Genomic DNA, 21,651 nt, shown 5'->3' on the forward strand with positions numbered 1-21,651 from the left:
CTCCAAGATCCAACTCAACATTTCCTCCATCTGCAGCTCCCTTTGTGCACACCTTACACTCGAATGTAGCTGCCACACTGGTTAATGACCCTCTCAAACCACTACATTTTTGATGAACCCACTCAGCGCACATTGTACATTGAATGGAATTCACTCAGACACCCTTCCTGCACACAGCACACGGCCACTTCCCAGTTCTTTCCACCTCACCACATGCTTTACCACTTGCCATCATCTTTGTTTTTCCGATATTCACCTTCAGACCTTTTGTCTCCATACATTCCGTCCACTTGTTCATCTTCTCCTTCAGTTCATCCATACTTTCTGCAATCAACACCAGATCATCTGCATACAACAACTCCCACGGTAAACCCTCCTTTATGTTCTGAGCCAGCACCTCCATCACAGCTACAAATAGTAGTAGACTTAGTACCGACCCCTGATGCACTCCCACCTTCACCTCAAACTCAACCACTGTTCCCGTCCTTCGTCCTTACAGCTGTGCGCGCTCTTTTGTACATTGCCATCACCACTCTGATCAACCATTCCTCCACTTCTAACTTCGTCAATGCCCATGTCACTACTTCACGTGGAACCCTATCGAATGCTTTCTCCAGATCAACAAACCCAAGAAACAACTTCTTCCTCTTCTCCATGTACTTCTCCTGCAACTGCCTCACAATAAAAAGCGCATCTGTCATTCCTCTTCCTGGCATAAATCCAAACTGCATTTCATCAATCTTCACTTTCTTCCTTATCCTCCTCTCCAACACCCTTTCCAATACCTTCATTCCATGCTCCAATAACTTTATCGCTCGATACGAGCTACAGTCCAGAGGGTCACCTTTCCCCTTCTATAGTGGGACGAGGGTACTCAGTTCCCAATCCACTGGAATGCGTCCTTCTTTCACCACCAGATTGCAGATTTCTGTCATTCTCTTCGCACCCCAATTTCCCGCTGACTTCAACATATCTCCCACAACTCCCGTCGGCCCTCCCGCTTTTCTACTCTTCATTGCTTTTATCGCTTCCTCAACTTCCTTCTCGGTTATCTTCTCTGCCGGTCCTAAAACTGGGTTATTCTCTATGTTGCCATCCCATTCATTGTCAGCATTCAACAGTATTTCCATATATCTCTTCCATCTTCCTTTAATTCCATGTGGGTCCACAACGATTTGTCCCACTTCATCCTTCAAGCAACTCACTCCCATCACATCACACCTCTCTTTCGCTATCTGCTTTGCAATCCTGAATACCGCTCTCTGACCCTCTTCCAAATCCAAGCGTTCTCCGAACATTTTCCTACATGCCTCCTCCGCCTTTGCTACCTCTTTCTTTGCAGACTTCTTGGCTGCCTTATAACTTTCATGCTCTGCCTTTTCTGCCACCATACCCTTTGCCTTCTGCCACTCCTTGTACTTCTTACTCTTCTCGTCAATCTTCTTTCCAACTTCATCATCCCACTACCATGTTTCCGAGTGCCTCAGTGGTCCTTTTTTCCATCCACATACCTCACCAACAGCTCCCAACAGACTATCTTTCATTGACATCCAACCACTTTCAAGCTCAACCACATAATCCTCTGCCTTACTCAGCCTCTCTTTTAATGCCTTCCTCACTGTCACCTCTTCCAACCTCCACACCTTCATTCTCGGTTGGTACTTCACCTGCCGAGCTCTCCTCGCACCTTTCACCCTTATGTCGCAAACAACCAAGTGGTGCTGTGAAACAGCCTCCTCCCCGGGGATCACCTTTGTGTCCCGGAGGTGCGCCCTATCTCACCTGCACACCAGCAGGTAGTCAACGGTTGTCGTCGACCCACCTGATGTGTATCTAACAAGCTTATTATCCTCTTTCTGGAACTCAGTATTACAAATCAACAAATCAGCTCCATCAGCAAACTCCAAAATCCTTTCACCTTCTCCATTTCTCACACCATATCCGTAACCCCCATGAACTCCCTCAAAACCGTCCATACTCCTTCCCACATGTCCATTTAGGTCTCCTCCTCCCACAACAACTTCCTCATGTTTCACGTTTTCCATCAGCTTCTCTATTGCACACCAGAACTTGTCCTTCTCTTCATCGCTCCGACCAACCTGCGGAGCATATCCCGAGATGACGTTCACCAAGAGCTTTCCAATCATCATTTTCACCATCATCAACCTTTCACTCACTCTAGTCACACTCACCACACTGTCTACAAACCCCTCAGAAAACAGGACACCAACACCATTCATGCCTTCTGGGCACCCTTGCATTTCTGTCCCTGCCTACCCTTCACCATTCTCACACCACTTCCCTTCCATCTCCTCTCCTGCACACAACATATGTCCACTCTTCTTCTGACCAATACTTCCACCACTTCTCCTGATCTCCCTGTCATTGTCCCTACATTCCATGTCCTAAACCTCAGAAACCGATCTCCACGTCGGGCTTCAGACGCCAGACGTTTCGTCGTCATAAATGGAGTGATTTCCACCCTTGCTTCGATCGGGTTCCCCACCTTGAGTTTTGACGAGAGGGAGTGGGGTCCCCCATGGGGTACTTCAGGCTGTACCCTGCCCATATGTAGTTGTAATTGTCATGGTTCTCTTTTTGAGGCAATGTTTTTTTATGGCCGGATGCCCTTCCTGACGCCAACCCTTTTAGTCGCCTCTTACGGCATGCAGGGATACGGTGTACCTATTCTAAACCGGGGTACACACCGGGGTCACCATTGAGAGATAGGGTCAAAAACAATATACTGCAAAGCATGATATTATTACGGAACCAGGGTTTGGCGTTCACCACAAGGGGGACTTCTCAGACTCCCGAACTACGGTTCTGCAGGCTACAGTGCCATGAATAAGCCGGTCGGGTTGGAAAACAACAGACACGGATCGATACCACCAAGCCTGGCAGGATCCTCACTCTTTTATAACGCCTTACCTTTCTGGTAGGTTGATGATGGATGCCAATTAGGGCACGTACCCTCAGTGTGCACTCGTCTATTTATTATGTAGGGCTGCGCGGAACCGTTAAGAATGCACTGGCCAATTTACGGAGCCAATTGGTGGGGCAGAATTTCCCATCTAATCTTACACACGAAATCGAGCCAATAGAGAGAATGAGACGAAACTGACCGTATGGAAACAAACCTTTTACCAAATGAATAGAGTGAACACATATTTACAAACAGAGCAATCAATCATGAAAGGCACATATATACAGCAAACAATTAAGAAAAGGCACAAAAGAGTGGATTTTAACCCTTAGTGCTTATTCCTCTTCTACAGTCTTACCTTAGTTAGCTACACATGCAGAATCATAACAAGAAAACATAGATAGGAAGGGAATAAGATAGAAGTAGAGCAAGGCGTTATTTTGGCCTTTGACTCACACATCGACGGACTGGTGCCAATCTTGAAACGGAAAACAAATGAGGAATAAGGAGGGGTAAGGAAAGCTGGAGGGTATGAATGCAAGTGACACAATAAGGGCGATGTATGCATATACTTAGAGGGAAAATGTGAGGTGCGTACGTAAGGCCTCACCCGGAGGGGTTAAGAGGCAAGCCACCGACAGCTCTTTATAATTGCTGGTGCTCTTTCTGAGTCAAGGGAGACAAATTATAAATTATTGTGGGGATAGCAAGAGAAAGAATCGTACGTCAGTGTGGAGCTATCTCCCCTCAGCTTGTTTGCTCTAGCGCCTCTGCCTCGTGCTCGAACAATTGTTGCACTGTTCTCCCAGTGCCATCTGGTACAGCACGTCCTGTCTCCAATGCAGACTGCAAGGGTGGCCCCTCTTTGATGGCACGAGCAGGCAGGCAAGTTGTCTCTGGGTCCCCAGCCCGTTTCAACAACGATCCGAATGGTGTTCCACCTTTTAAGCAGCTTGAGTAGGGCATAGACTTGGGGGATCAAAGTTATTAGGAGGTGGAGTTCCCGGGAGCGAAGGTCGTGGCTTGTCCGTTAATGCGCGACAGTGCGTTCATATTTGTGAGCTCACCAGCCACGCCTCCTTTTGCTGTCAATCATCTTCGAGTTGGAGTCCTCCCCCAAGTCGAGTCTGCTTCTTTCTTAACGGGTTTTCCCACCCAGCGGTCTTTCCCCCCCAGCGTGTTTGCAGCAGGTTGTGTGTGGTGCTGTACGTCTTATAATGTGGTTGTGTGGTGCTATATTTATGAATGTGGTTGTATATGGTGCTGTACAAGAGAGTTAATAAAATAAAGAAAGTTAATTTATGAATAGCAGGTTGTACCCAATATATACTTGCATATTAAATGATAATGAGAGACAGACAGAGAGACAGAGAGACAGACAGAGAGACAGACAGACAGACAGAGAGACAGACAGACAGAGACAGACAGACAGAGAGACAGACAGACAGAGAGACAGACAGACAGACAGACAGAGAGACAGACAGACAGAGAGACAGACAGACAGACAGAGACAGACAGACAGACAGAGACAGACAGAGAGACAGACAGACAGAGAGAGAGACAGAGAGACAGACAAACAGAGACAGACAGAGAGACAGAGAGACAGACAGAGAGACAGACAGACAGAGAGAGAGACAGACAGACAGACAGGACAGACAGACAGACAGACAGACAGAGAGAGAGAGAGAGAGAGAGAGACTTTGACTTTTGAAGCTCTTTTATTATAAAGGTAAGAAAACCATACAAGTCATGCAAATAATAAAGTCACCACAATTCAAAACATGTGCAGCCAAACAACAACAATAAAAACACCAAGCACTAAAATAAAAAACTTAACAAACCATGATCAAGTTTACAAAACCCACCCTTTGCACACCATTTTTCCACAAAGGTTTGTAAATCATCTTTCATTTGGCATAAAGAAAATTCCAAGCGTAACCTTGCCATGACTAGAGCCTTAAACACAATTACCACATCACATAAAATATCAGCATTTGCCAGGAGCTTTGCTTTTCTTGTTTTGTAGATTGCTAATTTTCCAATAGAAATTAAGAAATTAGCAAGAGCAGTCTCAGAGCGTTTTTTATAACTAAGTGGTGTTCCAAAGATAAAAACACGTGTAGAAAAATAAAAGTTCATACGATTAAAAAAAGTTGATAAAAAACCAAAGAAGGGAGAAAGTCTTGCACAATCTACGTAAGCATGGAAAAGGTCTTCAGAAATCATACAAAAGGGGCATTCCACTGAATTATCCTCATTAAAACGATGTAATAAAACATTGGAGAGCAACACCATATGGGCGAGTCTCCAAGCAATATCACCAGTCCTTTTAACAATCGGTGAAACATACATTGCAGACCATTGCGGATGGGAGGGAGACCCAGAAGGCAGTTTCTCTTTCCATCGAGCCCCAAAAGAAAGAGGCTGTAACGAGGGAAACCGAACTGAGATACACAAACGATACAGTCTCTTTTTATCCTTGCTGGAAAGTGGCGATGAGGATAGCAAGATAGATGTTGTGGCGCTATCAGCTGGCAGGCTAGAGCTAGCACAGATCTGTGGTGGTGTATGGTGGTCACCATTGTTGGCGGTTGAGCTCAGGCCCAGATGCCTAAAAACACACAGGATTTCCTGTAGGACCTTGGCTACGCTCCTCAAAGATCTGATGCCAGTTCTTACTTGAAGATGTCCTGCGGAGAACCAACTGTTCCTGTTACAGTCACGAAGGTCCCGAGTCGTTTTCACGCCAGCACTCACAAAACGTTGCACAAAGGCACGTGAGCGAGGAATAGCAGGAAAGAGGGCATTATAGAAAAGGGGTTCCCGGAGGAACCTTTCACTGCTGTATGTCCCCATTTGGCGAGTTATTGAAATGGACCGCCAGACATTCAAGACATCTTGGTAAAAGTCAGGGAGCAGTGAAGCATCGACATGTTGCAGCTCCATGAAGAAGAGTTCACAATTGTACCCAAGCATGCCGGCTTGTTTTAGTATACAGTTTGCAGTCGATTTCCAGGACAAGGCCTCCAGAAATATAAAACGACGAGCTGTGGAGACTCGGAAGGCCATCACCCGACAAAGAATGTCCACAAGCCCATGACCTCCTTCTGCCAGTGGGAGGCAAATAGTCTCTGGCTTTAGCCAGTGTTTGCCATCCCAAAAGAAGTCAAGTAAACATTTTTGGATTGACGACACCAACGTTGCAGGTGGCTGCAATGCAATCATTTTATGCCATAAGAGAGGGGCCACCAGGTTGTTAATGACCAGGGCACGACCTCGGAAAGACAAGGTCGACAAAATTCCTCTCCATCTGTTTAATTTGTTGCTGATTTTGTGGAGCAAACCATCCCAATTCCTTTTGACAAAGCCTGGGGTTCCAAGGTAAACACCGAGGTATTTCACACCTTCTTTTTCCCATGTCAAATTCATAGGGAGAATTGGAAGGGCAGAAGGTGGCGTACCGCCCACCCAAACTGCTTTGCATTTCGACCAATTAATTTGCGTTGTACATGCTTGGAAGTATACCCGTAGGCACTCAAATAGCAGAGCAATGTCATTACTGCTGCGAACAGCAACACATACATCATCAGCATGGGCCGAAATGATAACGGGATTTTCTGATGGAGTCACTGAAAATCCCAGAAGAGAAGATCGTAAACGAATCAAAAGGGGCTCAATGCAAAGAGAGTACAAGATTCCAGATAAGGGACAGCCTTGCCGAATTCCCCTCCCAATCCGCAAAGGTGAACAGAGACCATCATTGATTTTGATCAAGCTAAAAATGTGATTATACAATAAGGATACATATGAAATAAAGGATGCCCCAAAACCAAATTGCTTTAAAATGTGAAACAAATACTCATGATTAACAGAGTCGAAAGCCTTTTCTTGGTCAATAAAAAAGAGACCGGTATGTTGTTGTTGAAATGCACACACATCCCACAGGTCTCGTACCAAAAAAATGTTATCGTGCATAGATCTGTGCATAAAACAGTACGATTGATCCTGATGTATAACTGTGCTTAGAACAGTCTTTACACGGTTAGCTAGCGTTTTGGAAAAAATCTTGTAATCTGTGCAGAGAAGAGAGATTGGACGCCAGTTCTGTATCAATTGCAGGTCGTTTTTCTTAGGGATAAGGCAAACAACTGCACGCCGACAACTAAGGGGTAACAATCCCTCACGCAGACTGAATAAAAACACTGAATGCAAAGCAGGACCAAGCATGTCCCAAAAGGTTTTATAAAATTCAGCTGGTAGCCCATCAAAACCAGGAGCCTTATGATCAGCAAGGCCATCGAGCGCAGTTTTAAGTTCACCGAGAGTAATGTTCTCATCCAAGACATGCCGTTGATGCTCATCTATCTGCGGTAAATTGGTCGTAATATTCTGCATTGCAGGCACATCATTGGGCTTAAAGGAAAACACATTATCAAAATAAGACCGAACAAAATGAACAATCTCCGTATTATCACTAAGAATATGCCCATCACTAGCCCGAAGACTAAGCATTTGCTGGCTCGCCTTCCTAGTCTTCTCAAACTTAAAGAAATCTTTACAACATGTGTCTTGACGACAGTAAACCATTCACTCTCAGCCTGACTAAGGCACCAATACCATTTTCTTGAATTAATTCCTTAAGCAGAGTTTGTTTTTCAAAGAGGAGTTGACACCGTCTTTCATCACTGAGGACCTCAGCACCTTCCTGCAATCGTAGAATTTCTTGTTTCAAGGCATCAATACATAATTGTTTACTTTGAGAGCAATTGGTTTTGTATTGCTGACAGAAAACACGGATCTGCGCTTTAGCATAGTCCCACCACTGACAGAGATTTAGGAAACGATGTTGGAAATCCACAACCTTGTCCCAAAAAACCACAAAGGATGATTTAAAGAAAGGATCGCTCAGAAGTGAGGTGTTAAAGGACCAATACAGGGTGCGGCGTTTGAAACGAGGAAAAGAAAAGCACAGTTTTACCAAAGAATGATCAGAGAAGCCTGAAGGGACAATAGCCGTATATGTCACAAGGTTGACAGCAGAGTTAGGAATATATAATTTATCAAAACGAGCAAGTGAAAGATGATTTAGTAAAACCCGACACCAGCTAAATTGCTGCAGGTTTGGGTGTTGTTGCCGCCATACATCGTTGAAGTCATGCCGTGAAATTATACTGGAAAGAGGCCTACTTGAAGCTGGATGCGGCTCTGCACTGTTCCTATCTAAAGTTGGGTTTAAAGTACAGTTAAAGTCACCCCCTAAGCACAACAACGTATCAGAAGAGAGGTGTCTCAGGAAATTAAAGGACTGATTAAAAAAAGTTCCTCTATCTGTGCTATCGCTTGGAGCATAGATGTTAACAAACATAAATCGTTGCTGATTGTATTCAAGCTCTACAGAGGCTAGATAGCCTGGTACGATTTCCTTAAAGATGGGGGGGGGGGGGGGGGGGGAGACAGACAAACGTGAACTGACAAAAAAAGCAATACCCGCACTCACAGAATCTGTATTACTAAAAAACCAAGTGCCAATCAGCTGTTGCTGCCAATCAGCCATGCAGTCTGCAGTGGCACGAGTTTCTTGCAATAAAAGTACATCAATCTTTTCCCTCCTGGCTAATTGCACAGTTTGGGACCGACGCAGCTGACTGCGCCCACCATTAATGTTCAAGCTTGCTATGTTCATAGAAACATAGGCAGCAACACAGCCATTACAGGTTTAATTCTTTCCTTGCTGTGACAAGGTACCTCTTCAGTCTTTTCAGTGATTGATCAGAAATATGAAGGGCCGCAGATTGTTGTACAACTTCCTGAGCCTCACTAATGAAGGCGTGAGTATCAACGAAGAAATCGCAGATTTTCACGCACTTTTTACGGTAAGTTTTTTGTAGGAAATCCACGATTTCAGCAGGAGGGACAGAGCCTCCAGAGACATGCTCCGATGAGAAGTCGGCCTCACCATCACTCAGTGAGGCAACGGAAGAACCCCCATCAGAGTCACAATCATTGCATTAAGAGTCCATTGCCTAGGCAATGGGCTCATCGACACGAAAATCTGAGACTTCAGCACTATCACCCTGCTGACCATGAGCTTGACAAGGCTCAGCTGCCTCAATGGAGGATTCAATCACAGACGGATCACTAGTTCCTACACACTCACCACTCCCCACAGAGGGAGAGGAGGCACAATCAACACAAGCTTCAGCAAGGGACACACATGGAGGCTCAACCTCACATGGAGGTTTACCCTCAGAACACTGGAGAGACTCAGGTGCTGTCTGGCCAACACATACATTTTCAGCATTTATCACATTACCCTCAGAGTATTCTGAAGGTGGGGGAGGTTGAGGAATTTCCTCAACTGGAGGAAACTGCTGAGGAGGAGGTCGCGCTCCACCATAACCTTCACTAACCACTTGAGCGAAAGTTGGAGGACCGGCCAAGACCTTATTATCAGGCTCGGTGAGGTCGCTAGAAGGTGGGAGGGTTCTTTTCCTGGTTCTCTGTTTGTCCACAATGGGGTTTGCATCAGCACCACCCATATTGTTTACATCATCGACAACGATCTCAGTATAGCCCTGCTGTTCATCACCATTCAGGCTAGTGACTCTATCTGTGGACTTTTTCGGGCACGAGTCCTTTAAATGACCATATTGACCACACTCAAAACAAACTAGAGACTCTGTGGAGACAAAGACCCGATAAGTGTGACCTTCGACCTTGAAGGGCAATACCGCATTTAAAGAGGTTACACCACGCGGTAAGATCATATAAACAAAACGACGAAAGGACATGACGTGTTTTAAACGGTTATTTTTTCCTCGTACAGGAACCATTGTAACTGAAGAGACGACAGAACCAAGTTTGTTTAGTTCAGTAACCAGGTCTTTGTTCTTAAGGAACGGAGGAGCGTTAGAGAGAGAAACCCGAACTGCCGGCGTGTCGAGTGGACATACCTGAACAAACACGTCGGGAGCAAAGAAGAGCCCGTGCTCGACTATTTGAGCAACCGTGGGCACTGTAGAAACAAAGATTACCACGCGTTTATTCATGCGAGAAGCCGCTTTTACATTATCCAAACCGATTAACTCTCCAACGGCAAGGATAATGGCCTCCACATCGATTCCTGACGGAGGTGAACAAACTAACCCGTGCTTCCGGGTTAGCGCTTCAAGAGACGTGTAACGAGAGCTATCCGCCATCGTTTGCACGTTTAAACAAAGGGTAAATGTATAAAGGGTTAATGAAGCCAAAAAGCTCCAGTAAACAAACGAAAAATAAAAATATTTACGAAAAAAGAAACGGAAAAAATATTATGATTTGTAACACGAGGCGAAAAAAAACCCGAAGAGGGAACCGCCCTAAGGGGGACCCTTTACCGGTCTCACCACATGTGCTCTCTCACTTTCTCACTCTCAAGAGAGGGGGGGGGGGGGATGATAACGTGGAAGGGTGACACACAAAAGATGGAACAAAGGTGAGAAAAGGTAAGGGGAGGGTAAAGATACAAACCACGAGCACGGAGCAACAATGCCAAGACACGAACAGACGCCATGACACCGCACCCAGCGCACCGACAGCCGATAGGTGGCGACAGAGAGAGAGAGAGGAGAGAGGAGGACAGGAGAGAGAGAGAACCCAATTTGTATTGGGTGGTGCTTGAAATGGCAACCACCATGCATATGGGCCATGAATGAAAGAGGATAAAGGAAGAAGAGGAAGTGTATAGAGGAGGAGGAAGAAGACCTACTATAGCCCACACAATGCATATACCCTGTTTCCTTCAGACAACGCGATGGGGTCTATCTAGGCACATACACTAACGATATATGTGGAACTCTTACATGTCATTCATGTTCGTTCATCAGGGGGCCATTTACATAACCGTTACAATATCTCAAAAAGATGTGGAGGGATTTGGACGAAACTTGGTGGGTGAGTTGGATAGATTACTAGAACAAGCCGATTAGATTTGGAAGGTCCGGATCCAGATCCGGCCGATCAGTGTTATACAAAACGTAAACTGTTCATCCTGGCGGAGGATATGCGCTCTAACGAGATCTGTTCTAGTTTCTTTAATGTATCCTTCGTGTTACGTCGTCGCACAATATACATATTATGTGGTGTCGCACAATAGGCATGTTAGGTGGAGTTGCACAATAGACATATTATGTGGTGTTCCACAATAGGCATGTTCGGTGGTGTTCCACAATAGGCATGTTATGTGGTGTTGCACAATAGACATGTTAGGTGGTGTCGCACAATAGACATGTTAGGTGGTGTCGCACAATAGACATGTTAGGTGGTGTTCCACAATAGGCATGTTATGTGGTGTTCCACAATAGGCATGTTCGGTGGTGTTCCACAATAGGCATGTTATGTGGTCTCGCACAATAGACATGTTAGGTGGTGTTCCACAATAGACATGTTAGGTGGCATCACACAATAGACATATTAGGTGGTGTCGCACAATAGACATGTTAGGTGGTGTCGCACAATAGACATGTTAGGTGGTGTCGCACAATAGACATGTTAGGTGGTGTTCCACAATAGTCATGTTATGTGGTGTTCCACAATAGGCATGTTCGGTGGTGTTCCACAATAGACATGTTATGTGGTGTCGCACAATAGGCATGTTCAGTGGTGTTCCACAATAGGCATGTTATGTGGTGTCGCACAATAGACATGTTAGGTGGTGTTCCACAATAGACATGTTCGGTGGCGTCGCACAATAGACATGTTAGGTGGTGTCGCACAATAGACATGTTAGGTGGTGTTCCACAATAGACATGTTCGGTGGTGTCGCACAATAGACATGTTTGGGGGTGTTCCACAATAGGCATGTTAGGTGGCATCGCACAATAGACATATTAGGTGGTGTTCCACAACAGACATGTTCGGTGGTGTTCCACAATAGGCATGTTAGGTGGTGTTCCACAATAGGCATGTTAGGTGGTGTTCCACAATAGGCATGTTAGGTGGTGTTCCACAATAGACATGTAAGGTGGTGTTCCACAATAGACATGTTAGGTGGCATCGCACAATAGACATATTAGGTGGTGTCGCACAACAGACATGTTAGGTGGTGTTCCACAATAGACATGTTCGGTGGTGTCACACAATAGACATGTTTGGGGGTGTTCCACAATAGGCATGTTAGGTGGAGTTGCACAATATACATGTTAGGTGGTGTTCCACAATAGACATATTAGGTGGTGTTCCACAATAGGCATGTTAGGTGGTGTTCCACAATGGACATGTTGGGGGTGTTCCACAATAGACATGTTCGGTGGTGTCGCACAATAGACATGTTAGGTGGCATCGCACAATAGACATATTAGGTGGTGTCGCACAATAGACATATTAGGTGGTGTTCCACAATAGACATATTAGGTGGTGTTCCACAATAGGCATGTTAGGTGGTGTTCCACAATAGACACGTTCGGTGGTGTCACACAATAGACATGTTAGGTGGTGTTCCACAATAGACGTGTTCGGTGGTGTTCCACAATAGACATGTTAGGTGGCATCGCACAATAGACATATTAGGTGGTGTCGCACAATGGACATGTTAGGTGGTTTTCCACAACAGACATGTTAGGTGGTGTTCCACAATAGACACGTTCGGTGGTGTCACACAATAGACATGTTCGGTGGTGTTCCACAATAGACATGTGAGGTGGTGTCACACAATATACATGTTAGGTGGTGTCGCACAATAGACATGTTAGGTGGTGTTGCAAAATAGACATGTTAGGTGGTGTCACACAATATACATGTTAGGTGGTGTCGCACAATAGACATGTTAGGTGGTGTCATACAACAGACATGTTAGGTGGTGTCGCACAATAGACATGTTAGGTGGTGTCGCACAATAGACATGTTAGGTGGTGTCGCACAATAGACATGTTAGGTGGTGTCGCACAATAGACATGTTAGGTGGTGGCGCACAATAGACATGTTAGGTGGTGTCGTACAATAGACATGTTAGGTGGTGTCGCACAATAGACATGTTAGGTGGTGTCGCACTGTGCTTGAAGCTCGTTTGATGAGACCTAATGTAGTGTTTAATGAATGTGGAGGTATTTCTGTCCTTCCCACAAATTCCAAACATGATTTTCAGCACTCACTCCAAGGAGGGCTGTTCTTTGTCTCGACTGCTGTCGTGTCTCCTTGTAAAGCGAGTTGATTGTCTGTGGTGCCTTCTTCGTCTTCGTTGGTCACCAGACATGGTGCCCAGCTCAATGCAGCGAAATGCGTGACCCTCCTCTGCTTCATCTGATTCTGATACAAAAACATTTGTCAGAAGTAATGTCTACCTTAGGCCTGCTTCATATGGCATGGAAACATTTTGCAAAAATGCATTAAACTAAGAATATCTTTATCGATTGTTTTAATAAATATATTTGCAAGAAAACAGTTTTTGAGTGACTTGCAAGTAAAAATAAAATATTCTTGTACATAAAAAACCTACTTCTGAGATGTTTTAATCCTGTTAGGCCTCGCTTACTATTTATCCTCAGAAAGTCTTCTGAGTACATCACATCCGTGGCCATCACATGTTAAAATTGCAACACAATGGCTGTCATGGAGTAAATCGTTTTGGGTTTTTTTGGTATAAAATCAGTCCGACAGGATTGCGCATAGGTAGCACGCTTACTTCTGAGCTATCTAGTCTGGGTTAGAATTCCTGACCCGATTATAAGCTGTCCCAGTGGTGTTTCTCAGTCAGGTTTTTGTATCACAAAATATGCCATCCCTTGGATGGATGTTAAGCCGGATATCCCATCTGCTAGCATCAGTTGATGGATGGTAAAGATCGGACAATTCTTCCGCGAAGAGTAAGTGAGTTATTGCCAGCATCCTGAACAAATTGTCCTCCTTCTGTGTCTACGTTTAATTGTATTTCCTACTCCCTGGTGTTTCCTGAATCCCTGGTGTTGGGCTAGCGGCTAGGGTGCCGGCTTAGGATCCTAGGATCCTGGGTTCGAATCCCGGTCAATCGCTGAATTAACGCCAGGGGGGTTGACTCAGCCTGTCATTCTTCCGAGGTCGGCAAATTGAGTACCAGTTCACTGGTAATTCCCTGCTTGTCGTTAAAGGCGGCAAAAAGGGTTGGCGTCAGGAAGGGCATCCGGCCGTAAAACATTGCTTCAAAAAGGGGACCGAAAAACAACAACAACCACGGTTCCCGAAAAAGGCCAACCCCTGCTTGCGGGGAAAAATGGCCTCTAAAGGTGGTTTTTTTTTTTCTACTCCAGATTTTTTTGATGATTTTGATGATAATTTGATGCTAAAACAGTTTCTTGGCAAGGGCTATACTAGGTGGTTTGCCATTGCCTTCCCTCTATCCTTCTAAATGCTGAGTGTCGAGCAAGAAAGCAGCACGTATCATTAAAAAAAGGCTTTGGTATGGACTCGGACGGGGTTTGAACCACCGACCTTCCAGACTCGAGAGCGGACGCTCATCGCCATTACAACTACTGTGGGGTGCAAAAGTACGAATCTACTGAAATCAATGCCAAACTGTCTCAAATCACGATTTCTGTCAATATTGAAGACATGTATCCATATTCTTTAATTTATTATGGTTATTATTGACTGACACTTTATCTTAACAGAGTAAATGAAAGATGGATACATTTGAGAGGAAGATTAAATTTATGTGAGCAGTCTGACTATGCTCTGGAGTTCAGTTACTCACAACACTTGAGAAAAGATTGACTCAAACGTAATCCATAAACGAATTAAACCAATCCCAAATGGAGTTGAGGTAGTTCTCAAGGCACAAGGTGTCACACGGACTCTTGATTAAATGTAAAGACATATTTGATTTTTCCGATTATAATAAGTGTTGCTAAATCCTTAAGAGTTCATGGAAATCCCTTGAAATGGCTTTTGGTTTCACATTCCAATGATTTATTTTATTATCACTTGTGAATTAATAAATTTCATACTGGATTCATACTTTGCATCCCACTGGAGTTCATACAAAAACAATATCACGTCTTGACCATAAAGAAGAGAAACGGAAAGGGATGGGGCGGGGGTCTGAATTTACTTTGTGGGAGTATGAGGTGGACGACAGCACATAATACGTTTGAAAATGTACAGACGACATGAATACACGTTTTGCGTCGCAAAGTTGCCGATTGTTTGAAACTGCCATTACAGTCACAGGTAATCTTATAACAGTTTAGACAGGTAATCTTAACTTTCACGCTTCTTTACTCCCAGAACTTTGGCACAGGGACATTCAGAAACAGTTATATGGATGGATGCATGGGATAGGTTCCATTAAAAACCTGAAAGACTTCAGAAACCTTTGTAGTCATTTGGCAAATGCTGACGTATCATGTTCCACGTGTACACACTTTCTCAAAGTCAACGTCATCATTAAATATTAAGAGCTGTTATTCACAAGAACTAAAGGCTGACACATGAAAGGTTGCTCCCACCCTGATGACAACGTACAGGTGAAAAAAATGAGTTAATTTATGTTAGTGCATAAATCGAGTTCAGCAGTACTTTGCCATTGTTTCCTATTTGCAATTCAAACACAACTAGAAAGCATTGCAGTGTCCACTTTGTACTCAAACCGAACCTGATGAAACCAACAGCTACAAAAAAAACCCGTAAAATTTTGTAATTAGTGTTCTCGTATTCTGGGTTGACAGAGTGTTACGCACACCCCACTCTCAGCTGTCTAGCCTCGGTTTGATTCCCCACCCAGCGATAAACTGCCATCCCAGTGTTTCACAGGCAGGGTGATTCACCAGTTGTGCGCCGTCCCTCGGATGTACGTTCAACGGGCGTTCTGTCTGCCAGCATTAGTTGGTGGACGTTAAAGATCCAACGGTGTCCTTCGTGAAGTGTAGGCTATCGCCGGCACCATGGTATAATTCCTAATTCCTGTCCCAACTAGTCGAATGTCAGGCCTGGGCAGCCGGTTCTTGAAGAGTCGGACCAAGCTTCCCCCAAATGACCCTACAAGAAAGTTGGCTAATGGTGGCCGTAAACGAAGAAGAAGAAGAAGTGTTCTCTGCATTCTCTGAATAAATACTTGTTGAAAAATTCATGACAAAAGCTTAAATGGTATAGGGACACATACAGAAACACAGACAGACAAACACACACACACACCACACACACACACACACACACACACACACACACACACACACACACACACACACACACACACACAGGCACACACAGACAAACACATACACAGACAGGCACACACAGACAAACACATACACAGACAGGCACACACACACAGACAGGCACACACAGACAAACACATACACAGACAGGCACACACACACACAGACAGGCACACTCAGACAAACAGAAACACATATGCACACACACACAGACAGGCACACACACACACACAGACAGGCACACACAGACAAACACATACACAGACAGGCACACACACAGACAGGCACACTCAGACAAACAGAAACACATATGCACACACACACAGACAGGCACACACACACACAGACAGGCACACACAGACAAACACATTTACAGACAGGCACACACACACAGACAGGCACACACAGACAAACACATACACAGGCACACAGACAGACACTGAGACACATACACAGAAACACACACACAGACACATACACCCAGACAGATACACAAACCACACAGAAACACAGACACATACACACACACACACACACACACACACTGACACAAACACACTCACACCTTTCATGTCACTGATAATCATACAGACAACATCCAGCCTTGTTATTGGCTGTACATCCCATGCCCTGTGCGTGTGTTGTTGCATCCAAGCATGATTTTGTCTCTTCATATATGTTTTTCAGGTTGTAAGGGTAGGCTCATTGAGCAGAATAGACTGCACCTGCATTTTCCTTATATCGTACCGGCACCTGCATAACTTCTCCATAATGACGTCACAAAAGGCACTTTGTTTCCTAAAAGACGTGTTGAAGTGAACACTGCGCCCACATAACTCGTTCATTCGTTTATCAATACCGTCTCACAATGAAAGACTCGAGTTTGCCGAAGTGCGGCCTCAAAGTGTTTGCAGGTTTCAAAGAGTCCCATATTAAGGTAGAGCAAAAAAGGTCTAAGTTTGACCTCAGGGAGAGAATTTTGCAATGATGCCAACGTAGAGAGCTGTTGTTTCTGGAAAGATTTGACTCTTTTCCTCCATATTTAATCCACGCTGCATTTCCATAGTAAGCAAACCGTAACTAAGCAAGTATCAAATTTCCCTAACAATGCCCATGAAGATGAATCAAAAGTACTGAAAGGGAAGGAGTATAAAAACGTCAGTGAGGAAGCAACACATCCCAGACATTTTTCAGAGCACTCAGAATAATCACACAGAAGATCAACATAACCTTTACGAAATGAATGGTCGAGAGTACTTGCGATTCACCTTTTAGAAGCAGCTCAGAAAGGTCAATTTGTTAAAGCCTTCGAAACATTCATAACTGTGAGGAATAAAGGTGTATTTAAGTTGCTTGGTTTGCTTTTGTTGGTTTGATGTGCGTTATATTTATACATATTGGCTTTTCTTCCAGAAAAATCAAAACATCATCCTCGTAACGGCGTCAAAATCAAAACATCATCCTCTCTTCTGCATCAAGCCTTTCTTACTTCAAACAACTGTCCTCAACGATGACTTACTTCCCTGGGTCAATTTGATAATGAACTGCACTTTATGAACACGTCAATTATTTGATTACAGTTTAAAACGTTAAAAGTGAAGTAAACACTTTATTATCCCCACACTTTTTGAAAAAAGGGGGAGATATTGTAATTGGCTCCGTCTGTTTGTCTATCCGTCCGTCCGTCCGTCCGTCACGCTATCTCCTCCTAAATGGTTGGGCAGAAATTCACCAAACTTGGTAGTTATGATCACCACATGGCACGAAGGTGCAAGAGCAGTATCATTTTTGAGCCCACCACCTGGGGCGGGGTCAAAAGGTCAAATACCGGTACCCCCCCAAAAAAAATTGTACGTAAAAAAAATTTCAATGAAATTTTGAATATATAATCAACATTGGGAGATGCATGAAATATGTGACGATTTTATGGATTTGAGTCCTGGTTGATGCCCCACAGGTGGGGATTTAGGGTCACATTGGTCAAAACAGGGAAAAAATGATTTTACACAAAATTTTATATTACGTCTTACATATATTACCAGATTTATATTACCTGGTGGAACCTTTTACCATATTTCAACTTTGCTTTAGGTGTAAAGCGTGGGGATTTGTGATGGCGTGCCATCAACTTTGCTTTAGTTAAGATATTGATGTGTTATGTTACCTTTATACCCCCATAAACCCTACCTAATGTAAGCCAAGCATCTTATTTGCAGAATACTGTGTCTCCCAGAATACTGTGAATACAGAATACAGAAGAATACCCATATATACACTATACAGTATATATATATATATATATATATATATATATATATATATATATATATATATATATATATATATATAATATAATATATAGAAAGATATATTATATATATATATATATATATATATATATATATACATATATATATATATATATATATATATATATATATATTGTTGCGGATATGGGACTTGGCCTCAATATCCGCTTGTAAATACTCCCCTATTTCCCCAATACTCCCCAACTATCCCCAATCCCCCATTCCCTAGTCCCATTGTCTGTAAACAACACTCTGTAGAACCGACCTTCCCCTTTTTCCCCCATTAAATGTCGTGCCCAGGTCCACCGCATCTCACGTAGACAACTTTCGGACATCTTGCTAGTTATTCTTAGTCTATGTCAGTTAAGGACTCGTTTCCATTAATTCTGACTCTTCGTTGCACCAGAATGTGATTATATGGCACCAGTAGTGAGTTTAGGACCTTCCCATACCCCCTCCCATCTTCTTCCCCAAACAACAACTACAACAACAACTACAACAACAACTACAACAACGGCGTGGCGCGGGGGGAGTGTGCGTCCTCACACCGGCTCGGTTAGCCGCCATTGACCATGCGCTCCGACGGGGTTACCACGAAGGGGCTCCCTGTCAGCCCCTCGTCAAGGGCGGAGCCGGTAACCCCCCCGCACGCACCCAATGAGAAGCAACGGGCCGATTCCATCTGGGGCGGAGCTAACGAGCCGAGGGCGTGTCACTCCCCGCCGGATATACGCGGCCACTTACCGGACGTGACGAGAGATGCGCCCCCAGCTTGAGAAGACAATCACCACATCCGAGCGCTGCGACCTCCCCGCATCTCTAGACCGGACCGGGTCGATCCTGCCCTGAGCCCAGGTGCACCTGGAGCCATCGATTCTGCCTTTCCTTGCCATCAATCCCCGTGTGAGTCAGTTTTTGTCCTGTTTATCTGTCGTCTGTTGGGGCTATTATAAGAGTGTGTCTAAGTGCCTGTCTTTCTATGCTGTCCCTCTCATTCCTGTAATCTGACCTTCCGCCCTAATATAACCTCCTCCGGAGGTCTTGAGAACTGAACCCTTGGTGTCGTGTCATTTTAATCCCAGCCGTTGTGTCCTTTTCCATCATTGATTCAGCGTAGCGCGACTCGGCAACGTTCGAGTATAATCGGGTAAACGTGCAGGCGCGGTCATACCAAACCGCTCGGTGAACCAACATCCACCACCGCGTCTGTAACAATTGGTGTCAGGAGTGGGATTCGGACCCGGGACTAAATTTATTAGGCCCAAATTTTGGAACACCAATTGTACCACTAGGGTAACAATTGGTGTTGGGGAGGTAGAATTCGACCCGGAGCGCGTTTCCCGCTCGAAATTATAACGGCGAAATTTGAATTTGTTTTACGAAAATAAAAACCCGAATTTTGAAAGTCGCGCTATGGCGGATCAAGACAGCTGGGGTCCGGTAGGGGAGAGTGAGGCAGGGTCGGTCCAGGACCAAATTGAGGGACATGAGGGACAGGAGGAGAGCGAAGCAGCGAGGGAAGCAGACGCACAAAATAGCGTCGTTGTGCCCGACATTGCGGGAGCGCAAAATGGCGCCTCGCTGGTCACCGCGCCCGCGACCGTGGCAGCGCCCCTGGTGGATTCGAACCTTTTCCTCCTGCAAATGGGGGCCCTTATGGAGAGGCTAGAAGCAAAAATGGGGGTAATGAATAACCAAATGGGGGTAATGGGAAACCAAATGGGGGTAATGAGGGAAGAAGCGAGGGGTACCGGTGAGGGGTTAGACAATAATTTTAAGGGTTTAGACAAGAAATTTGGGAAGTTAGACGACAAATTTGAGGGGTTAGACAATAATTTTAAGGGTTTAGACAAGAAATTTGGGAAGTTAGACGACAAATTTGAGGGGTTAGACAACGGGATAAAAGAAGTGAAAAATGGGTTAGAGGGGTTAGAAAACAGGATGGAAGGCAAATTGAGGGACATGAGGGACCAAGCGGAAAGGGAAGTTAACCAAATGGGGCAGCAGATAGAGGGGGTCAGAATGGGGGTAGAAACCAAACTGGATGCTCACAGGGAGGAAATGGAGCAGATGAGGGTGGCATCTGGGCAGGAGATGCAAGTGATGGGAGAGGAGATCAGAAGAGGAGTGAGTGAGGAGGTCGGAGGAGTGCGCGAGGAGGTGAGGCACTGTAAGGAGCACATGGAGAAGGAGGTGAGAAAGGGAACTGTAAAGTTACAAGGGGGCATAGAGGACCTGACGCAGGAGGTGGAGCAGCTGACAGTGGGACAGACGGAGTTAGTGGAGCAGGTTCAAAGGAACACTGCGGTATTAGGAGGTTTAAAAGCGACACAGAAAGAACTAAAAGATGACTTGGTAGCGACGAAGAGGGAATGTCAGATGGTACGTGAGGGACTGACAGCGAGGTTGGACGAGGTGATAGAGGTAATGGAGACGAAGGACCGGCAGGTGAGGACGCACATGGAAACGGTCAAGGTAGCCTTAGAGGATGAGCTTGAGGAGACGTACCGGGGAATAAAAGAGGTGAAGCAGAAATTAGAAGAAGTGGAAGAAGGGATGAGCGAAATGAAGAAGCGACGGAGAGGGGATAAGAAAGAGATAAAAGAGGAGATAAAAGAATTGGTCCAAAGTCTGTGTTTGGATCGTGATGATGTGCTCATTAACCGGATGAGGGATTCGCAGGTGATGGAGGAGAAGCGAAGAGGAAGAGGACCCGGTGTAAGTGGTGACCAATATGGTCGTGCGTATGATGCGCCAGGTGATTTAAGAAGCTTGGGGGTCGAGATGGACCCGGGTGTTCGTGAGAGGCCGTGGGTGAAGTGTGCGACAGGTCTGGTGTGCGAAAAAGGAGGTGTGCGAGAAAGTCCGACTCTGGGGTGTGTGAGGAAAAAGTGCGTGCCAAGGAGTGAGGGTGCTGGCGAGAGTGAGTCGGTCGTAGCGCGTGTGCGAGGGGGCACATGGAAGCGCGGTGTGGTAAGTGTTACAGAGGGTGTGACGGGAGAGTGTGCGCGAGAAAGGTGTGTGACGGACAGGTGCATGGGGAAAGAGTGCGCTGTCAAAAGTAAGGAAGAGTGTCCACCTGTGGTGAGTGTTGCAGAGGGTGTAACGGGAGAGTGTGCGTGGGGAAGGTGTGTAACAGACAGGTGCATGAGGAAAGAGTGCGCTGTCAAGAGTAAGGGTGAGTGCGCTGTCAAGAATGGAGATGAGAGTAGTGAGAGTGACAAGGAGAGTGAGTTGGTTGTGACAGGTGAGC

At 45.1% G+C, this 21,651-nt stretch overlaps 1 protein-coding gene across 1 annotated transcript in view; it reads right to left on the reverse strand.

The window, feature by feature from the left end:
- The window catches only part of KCNH6 (potassium voltage-gated channel subfamily H member 6), a 262,729-nt gene that overhangs the window by 26,694 nt on the left and 214,384 nt on the right, over positions 1 to 21,651 (reverse strand). The window contains exons 11-12 of the mRNA XM_078782688.1: positions 13,054 to 13,207; positions 3,739 to 3,878 (exon numbers count right to left, since the gene is read on the reverse strand). Of these exons, the coding sequence (XP_078638814.1) occupies positions 3,739 to 3,878; positions 13,054 to 13,207 (294 nt within the window). The remainder of the gene's footprint in view (positions 1 to 3,738; positions 3,879 to 13,053; positions 13,208 to 21,651) is intronic.

The sequence above is a fragment of the Myxine glutinosa genome, chromosome 7 (genome assembly GCF_964187855.1).
Source record: "Myxine glutinosa chromosome 7, kmMyxGlut1.1, whole genome shotgun sequence".
Classification (NCBI taxonomy): domain Eukaryota; kingdom Metazoa; phylum Chordata; class Myxini; order Myxiniformes; family Myxinidae; genus Myxine; species Myxine glutinosa.